Raw genomic sequence first — 19,485 nt, 5'->3', positions numbered from 1 at the left:
GATTACACAAGAATTAGACATACTTACGTTATTTTATGATTTAACATTAATAAAAAATTGATAATGTTATACAATTTAGATATTCTGACACACTTTACATAGTGCAGGCTCCTTTAAAACCTCTGAATAAGTGGGTTTTCAGCTTCTTATTTGCTGTTGATACGTCCGAATTCGAATATGTTTAGAATAAAAAATACTTTTTATAAACCTTTACATTCTTAACACTTTCTCCAATTCTTGCATATTCACGATTTGTATCGGTAATTATATTTTTCTTCTATCATTAACACGCTGTCTTCGTAACGTGCTCTCATCACAGCCCATTCCCAACCATTGTTCTCGAGAAGTCAGTCTTCCTAATTCGAGTCCCTTCGGATTGCAGCAACACCTTTACGTTCACACAGAAATTTTAGCAACTAAGTACGTCTGATTGCGTCAAAACTAATTACTCAAGCCACCTTATACATTTAGTGGTTTTCTGCTAATTCTAGAGTTTTCGTGTGATCAAAACTCAATTAGCGCTACCTACTTTTCTAGCAGAAGTGTCAATGTACGTAAGTTCGAAGTACGATTTGTGATGAAATTAATTTCTTATTGGCTTGTAAAAGAAGAATATAGGTGTGTTACATGTAAATTGTGAAAATTCACAAACTTAATAAAGATGTATCAAAATTATACCCAAGCATTAATAGACCAATCTGTTCTATTAGTTACAGAAAATTGGCTATGATTGCTAGGTATCACGATCGATTTGATCCATAAAAACTCTATAATAAACATTTAAATAATGTATGAATCCTAATGGATAACTTAGATTGGTGCCTAATTGCTATAATCAACAAAAAACATGCCAAAGCTCCCGGATCCTTGAGATAAAGGTAGGTAGGTACCTGTTTCAATCGATGATCATTATAATGATTGACGGCACCATCAATTGATATCATTCTTGATTGAATTGCAAATAAGAAGTATCAAATAGGTGCGTCAAATAGCGAACAAAAAATCTGAGCAATTACACTAATACATAGTTCCGTAAGTAAACTATTTAAATCCCATGACACACCTCCCGGATTATCACCTAACGTATTTTTATAATGACTCATTTTCTTGTCAAATCTCAGCAGACTTTATTACCCCCATTAAATCGAACTTCAGCTATAAATAACTTTACTGTTGTATCTAAAATAACTTGAGAAAACACAGGTAGATTTTTTTCCTCGCCAAATAATTGGGATTATGATTGACGTAATACATCAGCTCACCAAAAAACGTTATTAATTGCGAAGTCATTGCAAACTAAGCCTAATGGGCTTAATTGATCGTTAGCTTGAAGCGTTGAACCCGGTCTTCTATTATGTTTAGAAGATGTCTCGTCGTGCGTCATATACGTTACATTCAATTAACCAAAGTGATTGATGGCTCAGATAATACAGTGCTTTGTCATTTGATAAAATGAGGCTGATCTATTGTTTAAGCTGTATGTATGTAGTTCTAGTTAAGATATATGACAACGATAACCACCTACGTGCATTTTAGTTTGAAGGCGTGTAATGTTTCGTGCTTTTCGCTTGAGCCTGTTTTTCTTACTGCACGCACGGGACTTAAGCCGACAAGTATAATGGTTACAAGTTTTTACAGAACTTAAGTATGGCTCGATAATGTACCCTTAAATGTCAGCAAAATAATTGTCTAAAGGGATAAATACCAAGGCCGGCCAATGAGTTTCCTGACAAGGGCTGTGCATAGTCACAGGCAAGGTTTCAAGGATGAACATAAATTAAATACATTTTAGACTACCTCTTCGTCTGAAAATGACTTTTGTCTTACTTCTGTGAAGCTCAAAGAAAGATATATGGAACATTTTGTAATTTTTAAGTACATATCTAGGTACTATTACATACTTGCTCAATGTCAGCTTTAAAATTGTGGAAAGCCTCAAATAAAAATATTTTTTACAAAAATTGGTTCCGTCTCATTGTTATTTTGTTAAAGTCAGTAACAATATATTTCATAGATCTTTCCCTAGAACACTGCAGTACAGGTCCCGATAAAACACGTGAGAACAAACATATATTATAATCGTAAACATCCACAACAAAGTTCCTTCATTAAAACTATTTGTTATGCATTTATTGTGAGAATATGAACTAACTGTTACGAGGTATTATGTCATGAAGAAAAAAAAGATCATGTAAAGCTCCTTTATCTGTGTACATACCAACACAATGGTCAGTTAGAGGCATATTATGCAAATGTTTATAGTTTAGTGAAACACTGCGCGACCTTCCCGCGGCCTCGGCGCACATGACGCAGCATCACGACGCACAAACTTGACCAAGTAGGAAGAGGAAAATCATCTAGCAGCCACTACTCTGTACTTACATACTTGTGTACTACATTCCTATTTTATGTTCCTGAGAATGAAGTAGTTAAGTCCAACCGTTAAGAAGAGTTTAAATGCATAATAAAATTCTTTCTGGAAAACGACGCAAACGGCCACAATAATCTGTGTTCTGAGAAATATCTTAACACACTTAATAACTATCAGATAACCATGCCACATCTCAGCAAGAAGCCGTTTTGCACAACATCACAACTTGATCGTATCCACAAACGTAATAAACATAATTGGAGCGCACTCGTAGAACAACAGCGTATAGTTCCTTCATAAATTAAATAACAACAAAGGAATAAGTCGGTGCACATTGTTCGTCAGTTTCATTGGACATGCTGCCTCACAACGCAGATAGACGGATGAGATTAAAATACTAATTTCCCACGTTAATTGAGTGCACCGCGGTCGTCTGCGTGTCGCAACCAGTTTATTGTTGCGGATCGACAGACAACACCCGGTTAAGTTATCTGCGCCTCACACACATCAACCTCGAATACTCCAATGAATTCATATAGTGCCATTAATATTAAATTTATAGTGATATAAATCATTAGGCTACCTGCTACAAAAATGTTAATTAAACATTAATTCAACCTTATGTTACTAGCAAAAACAAAGAGCTCTATGTGCATGCACGTAGAAGAGGTATGTACGTTCACAAATAATAATAAAACACTGATATTAATCCCGTCATTAGGCTGAGGCCTTTACCATTCATTGTAATGAGTGTCTAAGGTTCCTTCACAATCGGCACAATGCTATGTTCACGCGGAGTGTGCGCTCACGCATCTCGCTAATAACACCCTGCCGGACAATATTAATTAAACCTCCCGAAGCTTTATCTGCTCGCCGGCTGAATTGTCTTAATTCTCTTATAGCTGCTATCTACAAACATATCTCATTACAGGACCTTGGCTCGAATACCAACTGTCCGTTGTTTTTATACGGCGCTGTCATTTGAGAAGGTTGTACCGGAGCACCACTCAATGCAAACATGTTACCGGTGCTGCTCGATGCACGCGACTCATTGTCGCACCACTCACTTCAAAAAATACTCACTGTGGGTACCTGAACTATTTATGACTATGCACTAAATAAATCAAAATTAATTCTAATTCAGTTATTCAGATACTTACTACGATAATTTATCATCAGGCAATAAACGCCCAGGCACCTTGAGTTATTATTTTTTGATCATACTTACAATTGACTGATAATTTATAATAGTGCATGTTGCATAATCCATATTTCTTTGATCTAGATATTATTAAAAAGGCTGAATAGCAATTCGGCAATCAGAATGCAATATAAAGTATTGTTACATTTATTTTTAACGACGTGCGAAATATACCTAATGCATCGCGCATTAGATGCATGTGGAGGCCACCAGACGTTGCAGCAGTTAATTTGTAACTGCGGCATATTTACGTAATTATACAAAATAACGCAAATAAAACGGCTAATTGTTCTTGGAATAGGACTCTTCTTTATTTTGTTGAAATGTGAAAATGGTCAAATAAAATGTATTAAAAGACGTAGTAATATAGAATAGACAGATATATTGGTTTCACACATCGACATCGCATATGTTCTAATTATGTAGCAAAGACGTTTTCTTTCAGTACAATCCAGAGTAGCAATTCTTTGTCTCCCAAACACTTAAACATCGTAACAAACGTCCAACCTCTTGCATCTCTTATTTGATATTCAAATTAGCAGCTTTTACATATTAGTGGGTCTGGGCAGGCCCAAACATAACGACACGACGCCAATTTTGCGTGTTTGTAGATCGATTACGAAATCCACAGAGTTGGCAAGCTATTTAGTTTAAAAATTCCTTTTCTATGAGTTGTACTCTCTGAGCACATTGCGATTTGCAAACTCAGCTTTTTCTTTTTATCCTTATTGGTTGAAAGGACGTTATAAGACTGAAAACGTAATTTAGGGGACTTACCTTTCATTAATCTTAAAGTTTTCAGATAAAATTCGGACTTGCCAACAATAAAACAACCATTGTTCAAAAATGCATATTAAGTAGCTCATAGTGATGGGCAATAAATTGTTAGTGAGGAAGTCAAGGTCAGTTCCGAGCACTTGGCTCTGGCCGGTGGCCACACGTTGGCTTATGTAATACAACCGGCCGCACTCACGTACCAACAACCGTTGATTGATCTACTTTAACCGACAATAAGTACACAAAAACTACGGCCACTATAACTTGAGAGATGTGAAGGACAGAACTAATGAAATGCTTTGTTGTGTTGGACTTTGATATTTGCGTATAGCGAAGCCATGAAGGTTCCAATTATGCTGGCTAGATCAGTGATGGAAGAAGCATTGAGGGTCAGAAGTAGCAATAAATTTTTTGACAACAAAGATCTACACCTCCCTAGAAAATAGTACTTTTTTATTGTTTACACAGTTTATTTACATAAATTGATTGGTTATTCAATAGATTTGCACACTAAAATTTTCAAGGGGCGTAGAATATAAACATTCTTAAAGTGCACTCGAATAAGATCTGATATTATTGAAAAGCACTGCATACCACCAAAGACAAGCGGTTGACTTTGACTTTTGAAAAATGATTCATGGATAAAACCCCTACACTATTTGCAGTTTATTTACCTAGTCAATAAGGCTAAGCAAAGTCTGAGTTCTATGACATTTAACTTGTCACTGTTTCCGATCCGTGATGCAAGAGGCTATCATTGGAAAGCTCAGATAATAATAGTGAAAATCCTCGATTTAAAATATATTTTTTCCGTTCTGCAAAACTACGTGACCAAAATCATGCAACTTCCCCATTTGTGCAATATTTCCTCAACTGCAGCCAGATGACTAACCGGCTAAAGTTATTGTATGACACATTACAAATTCCTTTCGATTACGAAAGTTTTTGAGGATGTGCCGTCATATCGAGCCGATCAAAGGGCCATGCGTGTGCGCCGATCTTCCGAGCGTGCCAAAAGTCACGCAAGCGTACTAAGCCTGCGGTCACGTATGCTGACAGACTAATTCACGTACATAGAACACACCTTAGGCGATTTGGCTTTATGCCATGAGTATATAATAAGATAGAGAAGACTATTATAAACAGCTTAGAATTTAAATATCATTCCTACTACAAAAACGTCATTGAAATGGCTGCAGCGATGTCTGTCTATCGCGGTTTTACTCCGTTACCAAAACTAGATTTTTTTTATTTCTACTTCCTCATATTCAATGCTAAACTTTGAAGCTAGTTAGACTTTCCTTACCTAATATTCATTACAAACATTAAAGTTTTGATGAAGGCGTGAATAGATACATGATACACTTTAACTCAAAATCTGCTTAGCTTACATATCAGAATAGTGTGTAAGCCGGGAGTAGTTCCTTCGTAAAGAGGAAGAAACCGAGGCAAACACTACTAACATAACAAATTGATAAGTTTTAATAAACGTCATTAAAATTATGATCTTGGTATGAAGAGATGAACGTTATTTTAACGGCCGCGTGCCTTTGAGTCAGGTAGTACAAAACTGGTTCTATAAATATAAACTGATCAGCCTAATCGAGCCACTTGTTACTAGGCTCAACCAGTTATTGAAGACAAGCCCAATACAAATAGATAATAATCTAGGTTTGAATTCACCGTTTATGGGTACTAAAATGTACGTTTTAATGGGTAAACGTGTCTCGCAAATTACTTTAAAATTATTAGTACTTATACAATATACGAATTACATACACGAATTTTTTATATTATACAATATCATATTTTCTATGAATTTCGTGACATACATAATGACATAATGCAATGCCCTCGAGTTATAAAGATTTGCTTCTTAAAATGTTACCTCCACTTTTAAAACTTTAACCACCAAAGTGTAGATTAAACATGAGATTCAATGAAATACTGTTTATTCTGCCACTAATGATTTTACAGCCGAGGACGAGCCGACATTACCGACAACATATTCTGACAATAAACTCTTTATATTCGCTGGGAACATGTCGATAAAATACTATAATTACGCTGCAAGTGCATATTACTGTAGTCATTAACCGTAGACGTGCATGAGGCCGCCTACCAGCGAAAATACTTGTAATGTACACCAATAATCTTAAAGCTTTCAATAGGTCATCGAGTCCCTCAGATAAGTCTGCGAATCTTCCACAGAATTCAGCTACGTCTTTGTTCTAAGTGCAGCCTGTTTTGCCTAATAGGAAATGTTAACTAGCTACTGATAATGATCTCCGACCTTTCGAACACACAATGCCCATTTAAGAGCTGAAAGGCATCGCGTGTTCTCCAGGCACAAGTACATTTTCTTAAGCTAAAATGTGTTGACTTGGACGAAGAACTATGAAAATGAATTAATTGTACTTAATCTTGTAATTATTGCTAATTACGTAAGTTCAAGTCGGTATTCAGTACTATAACATCAAACAAATATGAAAGAACTTAAAGAATACTTTACAACATAGTCCCTAAGCCCTCTTGTTCGTGTTTCTTGTGTAAATTATTTGCCCAACCATTATAGTTTAACAATGAATATTGGTAAAGAACAATTAGCTGACGTTGCAATCAAGTTATCAGGTGTCAAGCAAGGTTATCACTTCGTAACTCATAACCACTTATTTGTTTGGCACTTGAAGCTCTTCACTTAGTTTACGTGTCCATTAAAATGTACTTAGAATTAAGTAAGTGAGTGCTTTACCTCAACCTTCACGATTGATAACTCAATTTAGGAATGTTCATCGCGCCTCGGGCAGTTCGGTAAAGCCGAGCTATCTGGCTTATATTTTCAGTGTGGCATATGCTATTTCCACAAATAATGAACACAGGAAAACGGAAACTGATTATTTCAAGGGATAATTTGCAAGTTTTAAAGAAAATATCTAATGCCCCTTTTAATAGAAAAATCTTTCCAATTTGAACTAAAATCGTATAAGGTGTAAAAAATTAAAAGGAAAATTAATTAAGCGTAAACCTAAATTCTCAACGCATGTAATGTCAAAATCACAAAGATTGCAGGCCGGCAGCCTCTCCCTTTATTGCCATAATCATAACTAACATCAAACATTTCGTAAATCCCAAAATGAATTGTACGACAGAACACATTAGTTAGTTTAATGTTCAACATTAAGGTACTCAAAAAATTGTCATGAAGGGGGGTCAACGACAGCATTTAAAAAACAAAAAGCAGTACGATAGCCTGAACCTAGCTCATATAAAACTGCACATACGCCTTTGTCATAATATAATATGATACGTGACACGCATCCGTTATGGGATCGTAAACTTCAAAAGGAACAAGGCTGAGTCACTGATTGAGGCAAGGCGCTCCATCGTCCCGTGGCCTCGACTTCGAACGACCGTGACAGGTCCATGACCACACATGGATCTCATCTGATATGGTCGGAGAGGCATTTTCCTGATCACAGCAGATGCCTAATGTAACGAGCACGTATTGTTCCTTGATTTGATTTATTCACTGAAGAACATTTTGTCGTATACATCAAGGAAAATGGTCATTTTTCCGCCTGCTAAAGGGTTATAGAATAAAGAGATTGTTTTTGGAATTCTTATTTTTGTGGTGGAATTGTATTTGAATTGCATTAGCGGATTATGCTATTCTGTGCATATTATGGTTTATTCATTATATACATTCCTAAAATCTAAGCAATTATTATAATTTATGAATTAACCCACTGCAAAGCTGTTAGGAGATTTACTACCAAAGTTCACACGAATGCACGCAGTGCAATAAATTCTATTACCGTGAAAATAAATCAATTCGTTTCAAACTTCGCAACTGTATGTATTATTCAAAAATAGCCCGACGAGAGCTACACAAAACCAACAAACGTTTATGAATATTGTGGTTCCGTATTAATAATATGCATATCTACATAGATTATTAGTTTTGAATGGTTACTAATTCGAGTGTTCGCGTAATGTGACGTTGGTGATCGCCCTTGCTATCACCGCTGAACATCAAGGTTAGCGGGGCGGCCTTCCTCGGAGCACAATGACCCAAGCTTTGCTTCCGGGAGACACAGGGCAAGGTTCTATTATAAGCTCAATAATTTGGTCAAGATGCTATCAGGTTCTTAAGCAGTTTTTGTAATTGAACGTGTAGACACACTTTGGGCGGGAAATACTTTTATTCGTGTACTTACTAATAGACTTTTTATTGTAAAGACTACGGAACCCTATTTTTTATATGATATTATTGGATACCTGGATACAATTACGAAGAAAAAACATACAAAAATAGGTAATAATCAAAATTGTTGAAATATCTAAAAGCATTTTGTTGTTTTTGTTGTGTCATTGTGTCCAGCTTTAACGTAAGGTATTATGACATGTAGGCACATTGCACCAATATTGGGGACACAATGAGACACAAAAAGCATCTACATACAGTCGACATCGTACATCACTCAGCTATACGAATAGAAAGCTACAATATACGTAACTATTGGCAACGTATCGCTCTGCCAATACCCATGAAACTATCCACATTAGATATACAAACTGCATATCGGTAGCGAAGGCAAAAAATACTCGCTAGGAATGTTTCAACCTGGAAGAATTCACGTAATCATTGTAGAACATACCATTATATGCATAATCTACATAATAACATGCAAAGTCGGTAAGGCTCGTTTTATGTACAAGTACATTATTATCTCATTTATAGGCCAACTGGTTATTAAACAAGAATTAAGGGACAATTTAAACGGAGTATTCAAAGCTCAATAATGCTTGTAATTTAGTGTTCAGGTGCTCACCCTTGAACTTTGCAAACCACTTCGGTATAATAGCTTCGGAATGCGCGCTGACAGTAATGAAACATATTGTATGGGCTATTGTGCATAATACCTTTTGCGCCGCGTGGGCGAAATAAATGAGCTTCCTCAAGCTTGGGAAAACCTGGCCATTTGGAGTACCAATTGTCATGTATGGTCGAATTGGGAATTTTACATGACCTAACTAACAATGACGAATGTTATGAAAAAACATTGCAAGTGCTATCTACTTACTTGTTTTATACGGTAACAACCACCTTTACAGTGGATTTAATTTAATTTCCTATTCTAAACAAACTTATGAATGCTTTGTAACTGAAACTGTTATTACCGGTAAATCCAATGCGAGTGCCATGGCCAAAATTCAAAACACAAATAACAAACTTACGCGAGCAAAACCTTAACGAATCAATTAACATAAAAATGTAGTAAAGTTGTGCTAAATAACAGAACATTTATGTTCGTCCTCGTTTTAAAATAAACTGCCATAGATAACTAAATTGACCATTGAAACAATATAGTTCCGTTGAGGCTAATATGCTAGTTTCAAAGCCTGATATTTATTAACTCTAGGCTCATTATGTAACTGGTGTTGATAAAAATCTACCTAAATGTCCAGTGATCTAGTTTCATCCTCAAAAATCCACCCTAACGGGTACCGGTATACAAAAGTTTTAATTTCAATGGTCTTTGCCGTTTTGTCGCGGAAGAAAAGCTAACAAAAATGTTTAAGTCTGTATTTGCCGTCGTTATTTATTTATTTAAACATACACACTATCATTACAGTTTTGTCCAATACAATAGTGGTTTCCACATAAGATGTAAATACCCGATCAGTACAAAAGTACTGTACTGTACAAAAGACTATCATTGAAATGTTTTTCATCAGGTATTTACAAAGACCTCGCTCAAATGCTTCAAAAAGTAATAAACTAACAGACTACAGTCAAATTATATACTCAGTGCACGAAGTAAATAGTATCGTGTTGAGACTGTACTTGAACATCTTCATTAGCCGTTAAAATAACCTCTCAATCTACAGTTACTTTTAAATCGATATGTTTAAATCTGTTTGTGGAAATATAAACCATTAATCAACGGCAATGATAATAAATTTGTTGTCATCAGGTAAGTAGGTAAAGCCTTTAGACACAAATATAATTTCACATCGCTTAAGAATGTAGCAGAGAAGTTGGTAAATAGGGCCTTAATCGTAACCAGTTCTCCTCCATGAAGGTTAAATATACCCTGTATAATAAAAAGTAATCCAACCTCGGTGGTATGTCCCGGGAAATCTCTTCCGGTGTTGCTATGTTTTGCTCTTATCATCAGACTTCCGACAAGCCGCTCTAAACCTCAATATATGTCAAGATCTTTATCTCGTTAGAGGTCAATATTTTGTTATTGGATTCAATTCCAAGTTATTGATTTTTAAATTCAATATCAATAATAATTATTTCGAGAATTTTCCAACACTAAGTTCAAGGTTTCAAAGATGTTATGGCGGAGATATTAAAATAACTATAGTATTAATAACAGATGTCAGACTGTAATGAATACCATAGTTATTTTATTTATAGACAGAGAATCTTATTAAAGAATGTAGGTGTGTATTCGCAGGTGTAAGACGAGTAGGACTAAAGTAGAAATAGCAGATGTCATTCAACCCGGCTCAGTCAACATGCCGATTATAGCCGAGGAGGTACTACCTCACCGCGTTAAAATACCTCTGTACAGATCCTCATAATAGTATAACATGGTTTTACCAAGACGTAAAAGGAAAAAAATGGTAAAACTAGTAGGTACCTAATTTGGAAAATAATTTAATCTGAAAGCTTGTGTTTTACAATCATAGCTCTCGCAAAATGTTATTCAATGAACGTTAATCGGTGGTTTGAGTTTCTTCCCTGCGTTTTTCTTTCGCATCAGAAATGTAATAAAATGCCGACTATTACCCTTGAATATATCCAAAGAAAAGTACAGTCTTTCTTGATGCAACATTCAACAAAATGCAGATACATTGCAGCAACATCTATCTGCATACGAATCACACAATCGTAGTCCTTGCAGCTTTTACTAAACGCGCATTTGCTCCGTATTTCACACTCGATGAGTCCGTTACGCAAAGAGTACAATCTCTGTATCGCGAGCAGTTTATAATTTAATTAGTGGCTGAACTGAGTGCACCATAAGGCGTAAAGTGTGAGGTGCAACACATCCGTTTCCCGAAGGCAAGGCGTCGCGACGCGATGCGGAGGCGGGTTTCGCAAGCAGCATTCCGGCCGCGTCACCGCGCCGATACGATGCTCTTTGCGACACTCCGAATTGGTTTCTGAATTATAAAAAGCCTTTTTTGTTTAGCCATTGGTATGGTGTTGTGTGTACTTTCGATAGGCCTACATTCTGTTGAATTAATTTATTATTTATTGTAATCCCACTGCACGACGCTGACATCTACATGCATGCGACTGCCTGCATAGATACTTACAAAATTTCAAATTATTTTTGACCCCAAAATTGTCGTCAGATTTTTAAGGCTCATAAAAAGGATCTTGGTTGCTTATGCGATACCTAATGCAGTAGCAGTTTAGTAGCTCCTCCGGTATACCTAAACATAAAATTCGAATAAATGTTAATGAGACATTAAAGATACCCATAAGTATTCCCATCTTGCATCAATAACTTAACTAAAATGGGAAGTCAAGGTACTTAATTTAACCTGTAACAATTATTTGAAGTTAAAACGCTAATTTCATAAAATTTAATGTTAGCACAAAGATATAAGACGGCATCATATAAATCTACTGCACTGAATATTCATGTCAATATATAGTACCATAGTATAGTCACCTTATTAACATTTTAGAGCAGCTGACTGTCAGGCAGTACTTCACGCCAACCCTTGTCATACTGTTGAAACCAGCATTAGAATATTATTATGTACGTGAACATAAACATGATCATCATAAGGTACCTAATATATACAATCTGAATACTAATACCAATACACATGGAATGTATTTATGTATCTTAAATAACGTTCCAATACTATTCTATTTACCGCCTCGGACGTAATGTTTGATTTTAATTACGTTGCTTGGAGTATTATAATATTTGCTATTGCAAAACCAATTTATACACAAGTAGGTTTACGAGATGTTTAATTAAAATAAATTGAGAATTTAATTGAATTGATCAGTTATTCGAACGAATAAATTTTGTTTCTAAGGAGATTTAAGTGACAACTTCTAGATTTGTATGTCTGAAACAACATGTCGTGACAAGGTTTTCTACGTTTTGTTAGGCCAGAGTACCTAAGACTAAATAAATAAGGATTTAACATTATTATATACTTATAATTTAATATACATATTGCAATATAGATCCAAAAATTTCAACACGTTTTGTTTTTTTGAAAATACTGAGCCGGAACATTTTAGGCAACGGTAATATTTATGATGCCTAGTTGTAACACAGTTACGATACTCTGCATATTTTTATGAAACTAAGGATCATAAACTTCAAGTGTGTAATAGACTTGAGACCTAATTATCATCGTATTTCTCATACTATGTGGTTATTAAGCCTTAACGTAATGTTAGCAATGCTGTTCCATCGTAACACTAACGAGACTCATTATGAGAGGATTCTTGTGAGAAACTCGTCAAACTCATTTTATTTCTTATAGCTACATATTTTCATTTCAACAACTCTTACAAAAAAAGTCAACTTACAAAAAACTGCCTCGTTGGTCTAGCTGTCGCAAGTTTGGCTGCTGAGCACGAGGTCTCGGGTTCGATTCCCGAGTCGGGCCGAAATCGCTTTGTGGGTTTTAGAAGACTTTCACAAAGCAGCCCGGAGCCTGGAAGCTGGTGATTGATACACCCGTGCATCGGAGAGCACGTAAATGTCGGTCCTGCGCCTGATCTCTCGGTCTTCGGTCGTGTCGGATTACCGTCCCATCGGGCTATGAGAGTTAAGGAATAGTGAGTGCACCTGTGTCTGCGCAAATGCTCGTGCACTATAATATGTCCTGCGTAGTTGGCTAATCTCCTTACATGAGAACAGCCGCCGTAGCTGATAATCGGCTAGGAGGACATCAAAAAAAGTACCCCAAAATCCTCAAGGTATAAAAATAATTAAAGGAACTTGTGACAATAAAAAATACATGCTATTTTAAAATATTGCTCAAGTAGATTCTCTATTCTTTGTATACTCCCAATGCGTACTCAAACTATGATAAGGTTCTTGCTGAGCCATAAAAATTATATCACAATACCTTTGCCCAGTGTACTTGTGTACTTTTACCCAGTGACAGATTTTCATAGAAATTCTCCACAATGGAAATGAAATGAAATGAAATGATTTAAACGTTCCTGTTTAACTGTTCCTTCTTAAGCCCTTTATGTACCAGGGTCACGGTGACTCTATCGAACAAACTAATATAACATATTCTAAATATCGACATCTATTGTTCCAGGCTGGGTGAGCGATGAAGGGGTGGTTCGACGCGTTCCGCGAGGAAGGCGGGCCGACCCTATACGCGTACCACAACCGCACGGCAGTAGCCGCGGACGTGCCTGCGCTCGCGCTGCTCATAGCGGCGCTCACGCTCTACGTCGCCTTCCTCGCTGTCTTCCCCGGCATCAGGAAAGAGGTTGTATTCTCAATATGTTGTTTTATGTAAAGTTATTTCTCGGGTCCTGTTATTTTGTTGTGTAAGCGAGAAAAGTTTGTAGTGGTTTTATTCTTGAGGCGCCTTCTCTGGGTTCGGATTTATCTCCATATCAAATTTCATCTAAATCGATAGCTTTAGGCATAACTAAATAGTGATGCAAAATGTGGTTGTTATGGCCACTGCTATAAAAGGACATTCCGGATATACTTTCATATTATAGAATTCATAAAGAAATATTAAGCAATCGATCAATCAAGCTAGCTCTAACGAGGCAGACTAAATATATCATACCCGCCGATGATAGTTCAAGGGGCAACGCATTGATGTCTCACTTAGATAACTCTAATGTTGTTAAACAGAGAATGAGTTATATTAATGGTTATTATTGGTTATTAAAGTCATCAAACATTGAACATCCTTGGCAGTCGTTACGGGTAGTCAGAAGCCAGTAAGTCTGACACCAGTCTAACCAAGGGGTATCGGGTTCCCCATAGGCAGTCGCTTCTTGTAAAGCACTGGTGCTCAGCTGAATCCGGTTAGACTGGAAGCCGACCCCAACATGATTGGGAAAAGGCTCGGAGGATGATGGTTATTAAAGTCACCTCAGCTGTTTAAACTTCATAGACTTTTTTGAATGGATTTAATATCCAGAAATGCCAATCCTTCACCTTCATGATGATTGATACGAGTATTCGATGCTCTATTCATACTCTCGATACAATTATATGATAACAATGAATTCGATTCTCATACTAGCTTAGCTTTTGCATATTGAAAGTTTAATATCAGTAAAGTATCAATCGCAAACCTTTTGTGGCTATCGCTTTACCCACTGCCCATTGTTAATAACCTAATTTAGAGGCATAGGTACCTCTTGTTCTCACAAAAATGAGCATTCCTAGCATTGTAACATCTCCACCTGATTAAACTATAGACTGCTTTATTTACGAGACATCTGCCGTCATAACTGTAAATAATCACAAGGTACAACTAATAACAGCCGCATTAAGACCTATCCATTGTTTGTTACAGAGATTCTCAACGTTCACGATAGTCACACTTAGTCTTTTCGTCGGCACCGTCATTCTAGGTAAGTATGGAATATCCAACTTTCCACTTTCTTTGTTCGCAATTAGTAAGACAAAACCGCAGCGATTTTTTGCAGCATAAATATTTCCACCACAAACGTCAATCATTGCAGCAGACGCTTTAGCCTTGGAAACGATTTTAACGACTTAATTACTCTCATTTGCCATGAAAATTCTAATGGACACTTAATTAAAACACAAGTACATTGCTTAAAAACAAGTAACAAGATTATTTATTCAAATAAGTAAAATTTTATTTTCTTAGACTAAAGTGTTTCGTAAATGTCGAAATATCTACGAAATCGTGAGGAAACATAAATTATCGGTACGATTTATAAAGACCTACTTACTATGAGCAAAGAAATAAATTGTAGATAGATACTTAACAATAATTGACGAGGACATTGGGATGCTTATTTCCCATAGGGGTCCTATCCAGAGATTCCAGATATTGATAAATAAAACAAAAGGAATCTATTCATCGATGATGTAAGAAGATTCATTTGTGAAACTCAACCTATCGTTCGTTGGTAAATTCCTAAAACGTCTGTGTATTCTTGTCACCATAATCAAATTAAGCAGATGCAACGGTTTATTAAAGATTTTGTAAAACTTTTGTAATGGATCTGCCATTGTTTTCGGGTAGCCGTTCGAGTGGTGAAACCAACTTGCCTTTTGCCATTGACCGCGATTTTCGTGTGTCAAACGCAATTTTTGCTCCGCACCTCGTGCGTACATTTCATCTCCTTTAGTCGGACGCTTAATACAACCGAGGACAATTTCACTGTTCCACATCATACCTCCACCGATTCATTATAAATTCAATGCGAGTACAGAGATATTCCGGTTGCGATAATTTTAATAACGGTACATGGCAATACTGTGTTGTATGCAAAGTTCACAAATGCCATTACGGGACTGGACTGGATAATTCAAGCAGGAAAGTTTCTCCTGTCTGCAATATCGGTGATCCAAATCTCAGCATTCGTAGTCCATTACACAGAACCGAAATTACTCGTTTTAGGTCAAGAGATCTAATCACCATATTTTCATTAAATAAGTACTTAATTCGTGTCAGGCCTTTTATATCTCCCTGCTTACCTTTTATATCAAGTTATTTCCGTCTTGCATTGTCTGCGAGTTCTTGTGAATGTTTTTATAATATTGGTTCCAGTTTGTAAACACGGGTCGTCGTGGCACGTGTCGGGGGCCCGCGTGGCGCGCGCCGCTTACCGCGCCTTCTCCGCCGAGCGCCTGGACTGCTGGCTCGCCGTGCACGTGGGGCTCGGCCACGTCAACGTCACGCTCACCGGTACGATTAGTCCAATGTCATCATCAACAGCAAAAAAAGACAGTTTAACCAATCGCTGATTTACGCCCACAAATCCGTTTACATCATCGAAGAACTTTTATATTGTTTTGGTAATTCTATGATTCTAGCCCTGTCTTGGGGCAACACGAGCGTGGGAGACCCGGGTGTAGACTACAATGAGCAGTTCCGCTGGGAGGAGGCCGGGGCTATCCAAGAGTTCTACAGGGATGGTCTGACACGAGGCTTGCCATTCCCTCTGTTATCTGTCGCGGAACACTTCGCCGTGCAGCATGAAGGCTTCGATTGGGGAGCCAAGTACCGCGCCGCGGGATATACTACTTCCACATTGCTATGGTATGATTCTTAATACAATTTCTTGGTATTGTCATTTATAAGTTTGGACCGAAAGAATATCTCTTTGTTTTAATCTTCAGTATCCCCGAAAAGTTTATATAGAAATGATTTTATTGTTCATATCCTGTACCTACCTGTACATTTCAGGACGGCGCTAGCTCTGTGGTTACTAATGAACCTGCTGCTGGTGGTAGTGCCTCGGTACGGCGCATACGCCATGGCCACGTTAGGCGTGACGCTATGCGCGGCCGCAGGGGGCTACTGGGCGTCACTGCCTCACGCGCCTCTAGTCGTACGCCTAGACGGAGCTATGCTGTTCTTCTCGCTGGGATGGTGCTTCTGGCTGGTATTGATAGCAGGTACAGCTGGTTATTGCACCAGGCTTTTTGGACCATCTGCCATATATAATTTCTATATCATATTATCCCTGCATCACTCTAAGGAAGATTAGGAGATTACTATGAATAATCAACCGCTCTCTTGTAAATTGTGACAAAGTCGAAACAAACATTGACTTACATATTCTTAGTTCTTTAGCATCGTACACATTTATTACACCTACTAGATAGTAAAAAATATGTTTATCGTTTCAGGATGTATCTGCTTGGGAGTAGGTTTAATAATTGCAATCCTGGATCTGGTGTGGCCGCACCGGTTCTCCACAGTATTAGAAGTGGATTACGATACGCCGTACGATAGGCACGTGCTCATCGTGGACAGCCGGCAGCGAGCCCGGCCGCAGACACAAGCGTCATTACCCACTAGGATACTTAGGTGGGTGTTAACCAAAAACCTTTTTACATTCTTTGGTATCACAGAGAAGCATTGTCCTGATCTCTTCTATGGGAAGTTGATTCCAGAAATTGCACCATTTTTATTGACGTTAGAACTATTGCGTACTGCTCTAAACGTGTAGTCCTTACTAATCTCAAGTCCATAATATCAGGCTAGCGACGAGATAATATAAAGAGCCCTATTCTTCTGCCTCTAATTCAAGTGCTTTTGAACATTGCAGAAGACTGTCATCAAAGACCCGTGACACAGATGGCCATGTCTCAATGGCAGTAGTTAACGAAAACGAGAGGGGTCGAGACAATCCGGCCTACCAGCATGAGCAGAGGAAACCTAACTCACCGTGGAGGTATCCGCTCTTCAGAAGACAAATTGATAGGTAAATCTACATACAACAATGTTATGTAAACTAATCGATAAAAGAGTTCTAAAAACTTGTCCGGAGGAAGGAATCACGGTGTCCGTTTCACTAGTTTGTAGCGAAATTGTAAATGTTGAAACACCGAGTGTAAAATGAAACAAAGCTAAAACAGACAGTAAAGTATCCGGATCTCTGAATGATAACAAAACAAATTGGTTCCTTCCCACCTACTTTGTAGCACAAATTGAAGTCTGCTTCTTTTTTTGTTTCTTCATTGAGATATATAGAGGAATAATTTTGTTTTCAGAGCGGACTCGGCGTCGAGTCTGGGGTCAAGCATAAATGGTAACAGTTCCGGTATCAGGATGTCTCCACTGGCTTCGGGAGCGCTCCCGGCGTCCACGCCTTCCATCCCTGCGCATAGGTACATTACGAGTACTTCTCAGTCTTGTCGCTATGTTAAGTAAACGCTGCTTGCTGAATTTACTTTGTAAAGTGAGTATTTCTGCAAATACGCAAATCAGCTTCGCCATCATCGTTCAACCTCCAACTTATCATCTTTTAAATAAATAAATACATTTTTGCTTTAAGTCAGACGTAATTACCATTGCATTCTCGAATTCATTTGGGTATAACAATTGAATTACCCATTCATTATAACTTCGCATTGTTTTCAGGTACCGTCCACAAATACCAGCGGCAGAGAGAGTGAAGGACATGTGGTGATTAGTGTAACAAAAACATAGTTTAATTTACACTGAAACAATAATAAGTGTGGCTGGCGATACATCATCTGAAAGTTACTGATCTCTACGGACCTCCAATATGATGGTGCACAAATACGAATTAGAAACAAAATTGTTTAGTGATATAGACTTAGAATACTTTAGCAGCTTCACATATTACCGGCCATAATCAAAGTGTGAATTATCTCAAAGTATGAAAACTACTGGAAAAGATGCACTTTAACAATCCTATATGTCTAAATGGAATCTAAAAAAAAATTAAGCCAGTTGATCGACTATAATAAAAACTGTAAATATGTACATTATAGTTAGGTATCTAAATTATGTTTAACGAATCCGTCCAGTGTCATAAATTAAATACCTAGGAAATAATTGTTTATACCTCTTGTGAGATAATATGAGTAATAATTATGTTTGACTGCATCGACACAAGTGAATGCTTTGTGCCATGTAATACTACAAGAGACAAGTGTAAAATAGCACAAAAAATAATGCATAACCCTTGAAAGATCTTGTAGATACTAAAATCATTAGACTTGACATTGAATTAAAGTTAATATTACCACAGAACGTTAAAGTTAATAACGACATATCAATTAAAATAAATGACATCGAATCAATTAAACAATTCGGCATTCTATTATTAGAACGAAGTCATTTAGGTGTACTTTTAGATTTAAGTTATTTATTTAATTAATTTTCAATTGTAGTTGGATGTGTGAGTGTGGTGAGTAGCCATGTGTAACAACAATCACAATTATATTTCTACGTCACTTTAGACCTAACTACTTACATCACGGAACATTTTCAATGTTGTGAAGATGTGTTTGCAACAGTGAATGTGTATTGTACCTATATGTATTTTAATTGTAACTATAGTGAGATGCAGAGTGAATGATTTAAATCGTATTTATTGTGATCGAAAAAATAATTATACAAATTCGAAACTTGGACA

At 37.0% G+C, this 19,485-nt stretch overlaps 1 protein-coding gene across 3 annotated transcripts in view; it reads left to right on the top strand.

The window, feature by feature from the left end:
- The window catches only part of LOC124637320 (dual oxidase maturation factor 1), a 68,395-nt gene extending 48,910 nt beyond the window's left edge, over positions 1-19,485 (top strand). For 2 of the 3 annotated variants that reach the window (XM_047173681.1, XM_047173683.1), the window contains 9 exons: positions 13,680-13,856; positions 14,910-14,967; positions 16,140-16,277; positions 16,406-16,631; positions 16,779-16,990; positions 17,225-17,405; positions 17,647-17,802; positions 18,092-18,208; positions 18,462-19,485. In XM_047173681.1, coding sequence (XP_047029637.1) covers positions 13,692-13,856; positions 14,910-14,967; positions 16,140-16,277; positions 16,406-16,631; positions 16,779-16,990; positions 17,225-17,405; positions 17,647-17,802; positions 18,092-18,208; positions 18,462-18,510 — 1,302 coding nt within the window. In that variant the 5' untranslated portion in view covers positions 13,680-13,691 and the 3' untranslated portion in view covers positions 18,511-19,485. Of the gene's footprint in view, positions 1-13,679; positions 13,857-14,909; positions 14,968-16,139; positions 16,278-16,405; positions 16,632-16,778; positions 16,991-17,224; positions 17,406-17,646; positions 17,803-18,091; positions 18,280-18,461 lie in introns of all 3 variants that reach the window. The other variant, XM_047173684.1, reaches the window with a different exon arrangement.

The sequence above is a fragment of the Helicoverpa zea genome, chromosome 16, assembly GCF_022581195.2.
Source record: "Helicoverpa zea isolate HzStark_Cry1AcR chromosome 16, ilHelZeax1.1, whole genome shotgun sequence".
Taxonomy (NCBI): domain Eukaryota; kingdom Metazoa; phylum Arthropoda; class Insecta; order Lepidoptera; family Noctuidae; genus Helicoverpa; species Helicoverpa zea.
The sequence above is the reverse complement of the archived record's forward strand: the minus strand, read 5'-3'. Positions and strand labels throughout refer to the sequence as shown.